The sequence below is a fragment of the Anneissia japonica genome, unplaced genomic scaffold, assembly GCF_011630105.1.
Source record: "Anneissia japonica isolate Jap-2015-1 unplaced genomic scaffold, ASM1163010v1 scaffold287835_len3118868_cov185, whole genome shotgun sequence".
Lineage (NCBI taxonomy): Eukaryota > Metazoa > Echinodermata > Crinoidea > Comatulida > Comatulidae > Anneissia > Anneissia japonica.
In genome coordinates this window covers 2,195,070-2,206,734 of record NW_022737223.1, presented here as the reverse complement: position 1 = coordinate 2,206,734, position 11,665 = coordinate 2,195,070, and the positions used below count along the sequence as shown (strand labels likewise).

The 11,665-nt window shown below is 35.7% G+C and overlaps 2 protein-coding genes across 2 annotated transcripts; one reads left to right on the top strand and one right to left on the bottom strand.

Moving 5' to 3' along the window:
- Window positions 1–1,081: 1,081 nt before the first annotated feature.
- Window positions 1,082–5,788, bottom strand: LOC117117166 (glutathione S-transferase theta-1-like). Its single transcript, XM_033261386.1, has 4 exons — window positions 5,002–5,788; window positions 3,016–3,137; window positions 2,549–2,668; window positions 1,082–1,957 (listed from the first exon to the last, which is right to left on the bottom strand). Exons 1-4 carry the CDS (start codon window positions 5,170–5,172, stop codon window positions 1,606–1,608), a joined length of 765 nt encoding a protein of 254 aa, XP_033117277.1. The 5' UTR covers window positions 5,173–5,788; the 3' UTR covers window positions 1,082–1,605.
- Window positions 5,789–7,162: 1,374 nt separating this feature from the next.
- On the top strand, window positions 7,163–8,871 carry LOC117117225 (aquaporin-12A-like). The gene is made up of 2 exons (XM_033261466.1): window positions 7,163–7,847; window positions 8,307–8,871. The coding sequence occupies exons 1-2, from the start codon at window positions 7,253–7,255 to the stop codon at window positions 8,591–8,593; spliced, it is 882 nt and encodes a 293-aa protein (XP_033117357.1). The 5' UTR covers window positions 7,163–7,252; the 3' UTR covers window positions 8,594–8,871.
- Window positions 8,872–11,665: the final 2,794 nt, after the last annotated feature.

Here is an 11,665-nt window from a genome sequence, read left to right as displayed (position 1 = left end):
CTTTCGAATTCCTGAATCTGCCACTGTTGATTTATTATATAATTATTTTTCACTTTATGCTCTCAAACGTCCTAAGAACGTTCAGAGTGCGCTACTTCACAGGGAGATTCGCCCCTTTAACCCCGCCGGGGTCCTACGTAATTCGCATGACGGCTCCCCCCCCCCCCGCCTTTCAAAAATCCTGGCTACGTCCCTGGGGTGGCGTGGCAAAATCCATACATGCATTTAGTTCATCCTGGTTCAAACAAGCAGTGGACATTTATGGTAAGGCCCACCCCTTGGATATTGTTGCTATGGTCGCACAAGGCTAACTAACAGTGTTAAAACAAGTGTATTTGTGGGACAGTACCAATGATCTCTACTATAATAGCTGGATTGCTCATTGGCCAATCCAGCTATCCAGCTTCCATACAGAAAAAAGTGAGGCCTCCGACGCCATGTTGGAGGGCCTATGTGACGTACCAGTTTAGAAAAGTTTCTTTTGGCATTTGCTTAAATTATAGTTAAAAAATAATTATTCAAAATACTTTTCAATAATAAATTAAAATTTAACGTAGGATTTTTTTTCAAACCAACTAACTACTAGAAGCGACTATGCAAATAACTTTGCTGCGCTTTCTTAAACTGCATAAAAAGTCACATCAATTAGATAGATGATAATAATCATTACGTTAAATTCAAATTTATTATTAAAAATTTTCTGCGGGAAAACTACAAGGTTTGTGGGCGTAAATTCCCTTAATACAAATTAAGGGTAGCACCATCTCCTTGCCATACAAATTACAGCTCCCATTGACGTCTCAGTCGAGAAATACGGGTAGCTGAAGTTTATCTCGAAAATCTGACTACGAAACCAAATCGAAATTCACGTTCCACTTCTGACTTTGAGTTGCTTCGCACACGCCGCTGAGGGCGGCATTCCGGGAACCCTGCGTCCAGTACCTGTACTGACGTTTCTTTTAGTTGACGTTTTAGTCGCATTGCAATAACACTAACATTTGTATCATTAGGCTTACGAACGTCAATCTACAATTAACGTTAATTAAACTAATTTAAAGAAAGATGTTTAAAACACAACACATCCGTATTATGGTTATTATTATTGTATTTGTACATAAATGGAATTCGGTGGTTCGTTTTTCAATAGGTACCTAAAATTTACATTAACTTCCATGGATCCAGTATCGTTTAGGTGATGACGTTTTAGTCGCATTGCAATAACACTATCATTAGGCTTACGAACGTCAATCTACAATTAAGGTTAATTAAACTCATTTAAAGAAAGGTGTTTGAAACAAAACCCATTCATAACTTAAGTAGAAGTTTCTACAAATAATTTCCTACGTTTCTATCACATTTAGTGCATTTTCAATTTGTTGACGTACTTCTAGCGTTCTAGCGATGTTTGCGCTTTCAACAACAAGTTTATTGTTCGAATTATATCTACAATTTTAAATAAAATCCTAAAATTGCATTTCACTTTAAAAATATAAATCGCGTTCAAGATCACACATAGGCCTACATGCATTGCAACAATAATTATACCCGTTATAATTATTACATATATTTCTTGCTGCTTCTATGTATAGAAGTTTATATGCCTATCTAATCAAGCGCTTCTTTAAGTTCTTTGACGTATTCATCGTGGGTTTTATGCACGTCTTCCCAGAATTCAACTTTGGCGACAGCATGCAACCATTTTGAAACTTTAGGCCACATACGAAAAGAGAATCCAACCCACTCCGCTTGAATCAAAGTGGTCGCTACTACGATGTCTGCCATGGTTAGTCGATTGCCGCATAAGAAGGATTTGTCTTTCAGATAATGTTTCTCTAGGGTCTCTAAAGTGGTAATCAGTTGCTCAATTCCGGACTTGACAAGTACCTCGGTAGCGGCCCTGGAAGCGAGACTGTACTTCTCGAGTGACTGGGGGTAAGCACATCTATAACCTACAATCCTTTTGCAGAATAACAAGAAATCCATAAGTGTTTGATTATTATTATTATTATTATTATTATTATTGTTATTATTATTATTACTATTATTTGTATTTATTGGCAATGTAGAACGCTTCCAAACATAAACGAAACTCCCTTGTAAAACAATAACGATATCATTAAACAATTTTCATAGTGATGATGATAACAATATTAAATGCATAATTGTATGATATTGGTAATTGGCAACATTACGAAAATTATAATGAATACGAATCTCACCTTCGTCATTCATGCCTAAAACATTCTTGAAAATATATATATATATTATTCATATTGTAAAAGGCATAGGCTGCATAAGTTGTGACAGATATGCTAGAGGATTGATTGACTAATTGATGATAACCTTATTTGTTATTGCAAAACCTCCCTAATAATTGGTGACTAAATAATGATAATCATTACGATAGTGACAAGATTACTGATAATGATAATGTTAGGCCTATAACCTAGTAATCAAAATATATAATTATAAAGGTTATAATAATGTTAATAATTATTTGTTATATTTTCAAGCGGAGTTTACTGCAGTATAATAACAAAGTGTTTACCTGTGAAGTTCGGATGAAGCCCATGCTATAACAGACTCAACTTGCATGCGTTGGGCTAGTGTTGATCCGTAGCTCGCATAGTTAGTGTAACGTGAAGACAAATACCTTAGAATAGCCTGTCTGTAAAGTTTAGGATAAATCGACGTCATTATTACGTCGCACAAGTAATAATCGTACAGTACTTTTGATTAGACCAGGAATGGCCCCGATTGTACCGTCTACCAAAATCGACCGAGTGTGCTTTAGGAAGGAATAGGCCTAAAAACATCAAAATAGGCCCTTAAAACGTCAAAGACGCCAAATTTAACGATGCTCCCCCACTCCCCCGTACACTGTCTCTACCCGGACCCAGCCCAAATTTAAAGTCCCCGAAGAAGTCCGGCTGTGCGGGACTCATGTCTTGGTAACGCCCTGCAAGGACCTGATGCTCGGAGATTTGAGATTCTGGCATCCGGATGAAGACTTACCCCTCGAATACAACAATATCACCATCTATCATCGTCGGCACTGATTCGTGTGGATTTTTCTCTGCCAGATCAGGATTATTTTGCGAGTAATCGACATCAATGAGGTTGTATGGGATCTTGTTCTATATAATACAAACATTGACAGAGTTAAAGTTTTTAAACAAACGAAAAAAATGATTGGTCAATGAACTAGCTGAATTTAGGGAGGTGAATTTTAATTACTTGAACATAATTTGTTTGCTTAGCAAGATACTAAGGTACAGTGTGTGCTCGGTAAAGCAAGGGGAACACACTTGTTCTTCTGATTCTTAAAACGGGGAGATTGTGTAGTAGAAATATACCGTCAGGGGAATGTATTGTACCTTACAATAGGCCTATTTTCTCCGTGGTTACCGAAACATCATTGTTTAGTTGGCTGAACGACTGAACGGTATTCAGCAAGGTCTTGAATTTACCTTAAGGCTTATTATTATGTGTTAATGACCCTCGAGTCAGCACGCATGCAGTTGCCATGGTGAAGAGTTAACATTTCGCTCATCCTAATGTCTGGGTTGTTTAGAGATATGCTTAGCTGCACACTAAAGTACACAATTTATGCATTGAGTGGACTTCTTAAAAACAATGACGTTATTCTTAAGCACATTATAAACGTTTCCATTGCAAAAGAGGTTCAATGGTTGTCGTGGAAATCTTTGATCTTATCGCACTATACCGTTTACTTTATAAGCATCAAATTCAGCAATGCCTCTAATGGATCATGAATACATTTAGGCCTATTTTTTTTAATTTTTTTTTTAACACGAGGGAAAACCTCATTTAAACATGCTTAGCAATTCGAAATAAACAAGTGTGACTGTGTTAATTGAACTTTTTATCGAGTCTGTTCACGAGATCATACTCTGTAGAGCCATGTCGATTTTGGTCTAAAAACTCAACATCAGGATTCTCGTGTATAGTGGTGAAAGGATTGGTAGGAACAGGGCCACGACGTGAACGCTCCTTTCTTGACCCTAGGTAATTGATCCATGGAGGTATTAAACAGTTTAATACCTCCGTGATTGATCTAATTGTCTATAGCTCAACTACTCGCGCGGCCGCGGCGTAAAGCAGACAGAAAAAAGGAAACACAATTCTCAAGTTCAGGTGATGCTTAGGCCTCGGCATGTAAAACATATTTTTTACATAGGTCACAGGAAACGAAATAACAAAAAAAAGACGTGCTGTAGGCCTAGGCCTACCTATTTACATTCGATTATATATTATTAATTTAACTGTAATTTATTGTTTGCACTGTATATATTGTTTCATATATATTATAGTTGTCTTGTAATTTAATTTGTATGTATATTTTGTGTATTCCTAGCTTTGGAAAACAAATTTCATGTATTAGGCCTATACATTGTACAGTATATGACAATAAGTGGAATCTTGAATCTTGTGTGGAGAGATATTCATAGCTTGGCTCTGGGAAACGCTTGTCTATCCGGTGCTTATGCTTTGTGTTCTTTCATTATGTCAATAGACCTTTTAACAACCATACTCTAGGTTTGTATACTTATGAAACTGGCTTTGTCTATTATTGTCATTGTGAATATTAACGTCATGGAGACGCATATAAAATTAGATGCTGACAATATTCCGCCTCCGTGGGTTAAAAATTGAAAGTTTATTTTAAAATGAGGTTCGTGTTTTATGTGCGAACGTTAAGATCCGTTTCAGCAGTACAGGACGGGAACTATCAAGTTTATTTTATTAATTAGATTTTGAACATTTTGAAATGAATATATAAAAATGATATCTATGTTGTTCAAATTCTTGAAATCTAAATAATATAAAAATCGAGATAAAATCGCTCTGATTCTACGGCTGTATAAATTAACTCTAATGGGTAGGCAACATGAGAAGTATATTGGTAAAACCTAGGCATATTTAGTATGAATCAAACTAACACGTATTACAGCATTCACACCTCAACTGACCACTTACCTGAGCTAAATAGATCCACACCGCCCTACAAGGTGGTGACAGGCGGACAACATAGACGGTAACGGGTTCTTGGGGTAGGCCTGCGCTAGAGAGCAGCACGCAAGAACTCCTTCTTGCACCAGTACCACCAGACGATGGCAATACCATCATAGAGCTCCGTCGAAAATTCATGTCTTTACCGAAATGTGATGGTTAATAAGATAAAGAGTAATTTCGATCCTGCAGCAGCTCATCTACCAGCAACGACAGTTACACTGAGAGCGAACACCAGATTCCTTCCAGTAAAGTTAATTATTCTCCATTTTGACAGGAAGCTCGAACTGTCAAGTTGTCTTCTATGTAATCTTCAGGTTTGAAACAACCAATAAAAAATGTGTAATTAGTAATTAAACTCAACAGTAATAGGCCTATTTCAACTTCATGTCTTGGGCTTGCACCATGTACACAAGGACTACTTCCCTTGTCTCAAACTCTACGAATCAATCAAATCCAGAACGCTGGTTTCCCTCGGGAGCTTCAAAAAACTATATAGGCCTATCCTCGTTTACAACAGCGTACCTTTACGATAACTCTACTCAACCAAATACAATGCATGGCAAGTTATGTTAGCTAGATGGCGCAATTCATGTAAGTTTTATATTACATTATTAGAATTGGTTTGTAAGATTCACCCGAGGTCAACACAATACTAAACTGTCTTTATGTTGGGCACGTTTTGTTTAATGTTCATGCCTTGCGACAATATTTACAACTCAAACATAAAAACAAATCAAACTAGCAACAAAGAGGACTCTATAGCTTAATATCAATAACAATTTACTTCTTTAATGTTAGAATTACACCGAGTAACCCAGCCCACAAGCACGTCACCATTATAATTTTGGCAGTGACTCAAATGAATTCCTCAATGTGATTGGATGTTACGCTATGTCAGGAATGGATTAAAAAAGTATATCCAATCAGAATTATGAATTCGTTAGGCTGTTGTAACAAAGCCACGGCCTGCTATTTTTAGTTTGTAGTACCATAGATACTAGTTCACTCATCTCCAATTATCATCATTCATACCGTTACTTCAGAAAGTTGAAGAACTCGGTTCCAAAAGACACGCAAATTGGGCTCATTAAAAGAAAAACATCCGATCGCAAAAGTGGCGCGCGATAGGTAGGCCTACTTCCACCCACCCGTGTATGGAAAACGTCTTAATGGTTCGATTCCATGAGTATTTAAAAAAAAATTGAAATAACATTATTTTATTATTGTTTATTGCAACATCCGATTTGTGTTGCAGTCATGGGCACAGATCACCGGGGGACATTTCCCCCACATATTTTTAAGGGGATGGTCCCCTCATTTTCTACCGAAATTTCATAAGTCAAGAAGATGTATTGTTAACGAAAGAGCGCTGTACAAATATCAAATATTTATTTCCATTCGTTCAAATGACAAATGCCGAAACCAAGAAAGCAAGCCTGTAAGATTCTGGTAACTAATTTAATTACAAAACCTTTAAATTACTGTGTAACGATTATGAATATGATGATGATGATGATGATAATAATAATAATAATGATAATAATAATAATGATAATAATAATGATAATAATAATAATTATAATTATAATAATAATAATAATAATTAAAATTATAATAATAATAATAATAATAATAATAATAATAATTATTATTATTATTATTATTATTGGAGGTAAGGTTGGGCAAGTGGATTTTTGGGTGCAGCCTTTTGAGGTCCTGCTGTTGTGTTAATACGTGTCGAGTGTGCGTCCAATGGATTGCTGGGGAACTAATGCTATTTCGATCGATAAAGATATATTTTTGAACACATTATTGTCATGGAAATTATAACGATTTCTGAAACTATAAATATGTCATAATAAGTACTCTATTCCCGCTGCCCAGATAATGCAGTTGTAAATACAAATTGGTTATGAACGAATCCGACGAAAATGTTATTAATAGGCTACTTTAATGCAGTTTATCATTAACTCTGGTCACAAAATCATACCGCGCGTTATGTATGAAATTAAAATAACCCGTTGAGCTTCAAAGCAGAATCATAAATGATTACGTCATAGCTCCTCATAATTTTGATCTCTCTACATTCCATGCGTTCTTCTATTTATCTGACGCTACGGTAGATATCAATGGTATTTTTCATATAGGCCTTCTGTAGGCCCCTGTAGAATCGGTTCTGTTATCATTTTCTGCTTCATCGTATCCATCGCACATCATGATGTATTCGTATTCAGATGTTGCCGTTTCCTTCGTTCTCCTCTGTATATCTGTCATATTTTGTCAGATGCTTCGTGTCATATCTAGGACGATTTTGCCAGTTAAATATCAGCAGTATAGTGCGGAGGTGGTATCGACTTTTCAACTAGTCGTTGGTTTTATGGAAGGAGATATCATCCTGGAACTATTAGGTCCCTCGGGTTATGCCATCTTCCTTTTCTTCCTTATTATTTCTTTTATTCTGACGTTTGATGGTGCGGCCGATCCAGGTAACACATTCTACGAGTTTCTGATAGGCAATGTGGACAGTAGGACTGCGGTGTGTAAGGTCGTATGTCAAGTAATCGGGGGACAGTTCGCGTTCCCGTGGGTGAGGATGCTTTGGAGGGCAGAGATGTCAAATCCCCATGCCGCTCAAGTGCCCCTTATGGATAGTGTATGTCCATCGTGCTTGCATGTGTCACTGATGTCGGGGGCAATAGCTGAAATGGTAGCTACGTTCACATATTCGTTTGTAATGGCCCTTGAAGTCGTTGGTGGTAAAATGGAACGCTACGTTGATGCCGGAATTCAAGTATTCATTATAATGATAGGTGAGGTTATAATTGCAGGTAGTGTAGGCTTATTTATATATTTTTTTTAAATACAGCAGCGTTGAATTTTAAACCAAATTTAAACAGATTGAAAACACGGTTGATGCAAAGACCCGTTTATTTATTCATCTATCCACCCACCCATAAATTCACTAATGCCAATGATAAATATAATGATAATGTTAATGATAATTATAAAACCGATACCGTAATGGTGATAACACATTTGGTCCCAGTTTTAAACTTATAGATAAAAAAATCTTAATCTGCAAGGAATAGTTAAAAATAAGTGATGATGATGATAAGGATGATGTCTGATGAGGATGATGGTGATGACGACGATGATGATGACGTATAATAGTAGGGCTAATTGTAATGATAATAACAATGATAATGTTATGGCAATGATAATATTTCGTTGGATTTTTCCCCCTTCTAAATCATTCTGTTGTTTGGCAGGGTATACATGGACGGGAATGATGTTTAACCCAGCTCTGGCATCAGCTTTGACGTTTAACTGCCATAACCATCCCTTCTACGAGCATGTGACCGTGTATTGGCTGGGACCGTTAACCGGCGTATTATTTCATTATCTGCTAAAACACCATTCAAAAGAACACAAGCAAAAAGACACTACTGTTACATCTCGCAGCCAAGGAAAACTTGAAATGTCATATAGTATTATAGGCCTATCTTCGAAGTCTAATTATAACTATACTTTGAACACTGACAAAAAAGATGAATGAAAAGTCTCTCAATGACTGCTGCCTGCGCTTGCGGTACTGAGTCGTGATGGTTGGCTACTGTTTGGTGAATGATTGGGCCTTTAATTTGCCGATTTAAATCATGAAAAGATGAGTAACAGAATGATCTGACTTGTTACATCGTGGTTCTGTGGGATTTTCTATTTTTGCAGTGGAACATTGACACGTTTTTCTGGAAATTTTATCAACACAATGTAATGTTTTTGAGATTGAACGCAAAGCTAGAATGAATTAAACATGCAGAAGATCATCAGTGGAAACTGGCGCCTTTTTTTTTTGTTAATGACCCTGATTTTATACATTCATATGACCCTGATTTTTTAGATGTTAATTAATAGCCCGATAATAGCAGCACTATCAACTGTATTATTCATACGAACAAAAACGCTCGTTTTATCTGGTTTTAATGCATCGAAACCATTGTTTGCACCTCTTAAAATATGCGTGGTTCGTTGCAATAATAGGCTTAAATTTGAAGTATTTTTAATACCAAATTCAAATCAATTAAATTATCTACTGCTAAATGAAACATCAAAGGCTTGCCGGGGGTGCCAGCCCGAGCCTTCTAAATGTGTGGTTTTTTTTTCATCTGTGAAAGTCCCTCCCTGGGCCTCTGTATTTTAAATTCCTGGATTCACCAATAATATATACTGTTGATTTCGTCATTAAAAACATTTAGAATACAATGACAAACATGATTAAAAAAACGAGCAACTCTAAAATCCCACAGTGGAATTGACACCGACCGGGACCCACAAGGGTCCCCATTCTCAGAGTACCCGGCGTTACGATTTAGAAGTCTTTAAATGTGGGGGGGGGGGCTGATGGCAGGACGCGAAGGTGAAGCGTAAAATAAGGCTTTTTTTTAAAACTAACTTTATTGTTGCATTTACTTGGGTGCGCCCACTATCCAGATACGGCACTAGTTAGAGGTGTTGATTAGTCAGTTCAGACAGGGGTTTTCAGCTCCGATGAGTACTCTGCTGATTGATTAATTAATAGATCCCTTTTTGTATGTGTGGCCGTTAGGGCCGCTAGAATCTCATCGGAGCTTTCGAGATGTCCAGGTTAAATACAACAAATCCGTATGCAATTTAGAATATGGTTGGAGACATGAATGAATTCACACTCACTAAGGTTTAGGTATACAGGTACTTGAATATAATTTATTTCATGGTTAATATTCATACATTTTATATTGAGATATCAGTTGTCAGCATATAAACACGTTTCTTCAGAGAGTGTGGAAGAAGTGTCTAATAAACAAATATTAACATTGTATTTCTATTTCTATAAAACTATCAAACATGTGCAAATTAAATGGCTAGCATTTTGAATGTGACGGAAATGTAAATTTAATAAAACGAACAAAAGAACTAAAAAAAACCCAAAAAACATTGTTTTACCAAAACACGATCGACCCAAAATCTCGGTATAATATCTAGGCTTTTGCCAAAATTATTATTTTTCTTTTACAAAGGAGCTGAAAATACATGAATGATGTTTTAAAAGTCCCCGTAGTAAATTTGAAACATTAACCTGAATTTTATCCCGTAATTACCATCAACCAAAATGGAAGAGAGCGATGGTTGTCACGGAGCCCTAAAACTAGGCCAATTTGTAGGGGGTGGATGAATGCCGACCGACTACCTGCCTTCTACATGCCACTGAGCTTAACAAAACGATTTTTGGTCTAATAATACATCGTGCAACGGATCAATAGACAATACATTAACTAATCGTTATTGATTATTGACTTATGCACAGTGCAATAAACACTAACCAATAATTTATCACACAGATTCTATGTCAATAAATCCATCGATTATTACACAAACTCAAACTTATAATCAATTAAAATTCAATGGCATTAAAATGATAATTAATAATAAAGAAAACAAAATTAATATTGATCATACAAATAATTCTACATAATTGATCCACTGATTATTACACGAAAATAAACATACAATTAACTATATGGCATTAAATGATAATTATTAATATCTAAAACAAAATTAATATTACTTACATGAGTAGTATTTTGATCTAAAAAATGTAACATTCGAAAATTTGAAAAAAAAAAATCTTAAAATTTAATTAAAACATTGAATTGCTGATCTAAAGGATCAAATAAAATATAAAAATCATATATAGTCATGATGTGCCTATATATGGTCATGATGTGATGTTATCATGACCATATTTAGGCATGTCACATGTTTTTATCAAATAAAATTTGATAATCTGGCCAGGGCTTTACACAAAGATAACCAAATCAGGTTTTGGTAAATTACACACAATACGCGAAATCTCCTGAGATTGATTTTTGTGCCCAAGTTAAGGATCTATGCAAACAATATAGGAAATACATTTGTGCATCTGTTCTCGTCTTATTTCCAATTTTAATTAAAACCTTAAAATCTTTCCAGACTGTTAATCAAATATAGAACGGAACTGTGCCAGGAATATGCCCCTGTCCCACAAACACGTGTTGTCCCAACGTTTCCGCGAACCCTTAGCAACAATATCCAAAGGCGGGGCTTAACAGACGGTACGTTGCCAACAACTTACAATGGAAATAATTTAAATAATATATTATAATATTATTATTTCCTAAAATTTAATAATATGAGAATGGCAAAGAAGCTAATAAGCAAGTGATTAGGCAAATTCAATGACGTAATAGAATATTTGAAAAATCTCAACAGTATAAACATATCTTATACACCCTTTCTTACTCTATTTATGGCCCAATACAAAAAATGATTAGTTTATCACCCTTGCGTGCATGTCTTCGATGGTACCGAAAAAAAAAAAATAGTAGATGTTGTTTGTATCATCTCAATCATGTTTTACTTTGAATATCAATGCACCAGCAAACAACCCATGGGAGATAATTGGCTTCAGCACTGAATTAAAAATTTAAGAAAAAGCCTCCTTCCCTCTATGATCACTTTTCCAGCCTAGATAGGGTGATAAACTAATAAAATTTTTATTTTAGGGCCTAATGGACGATTGCGGACTGTCAATCAAATTTATCAGGGCCAGGAA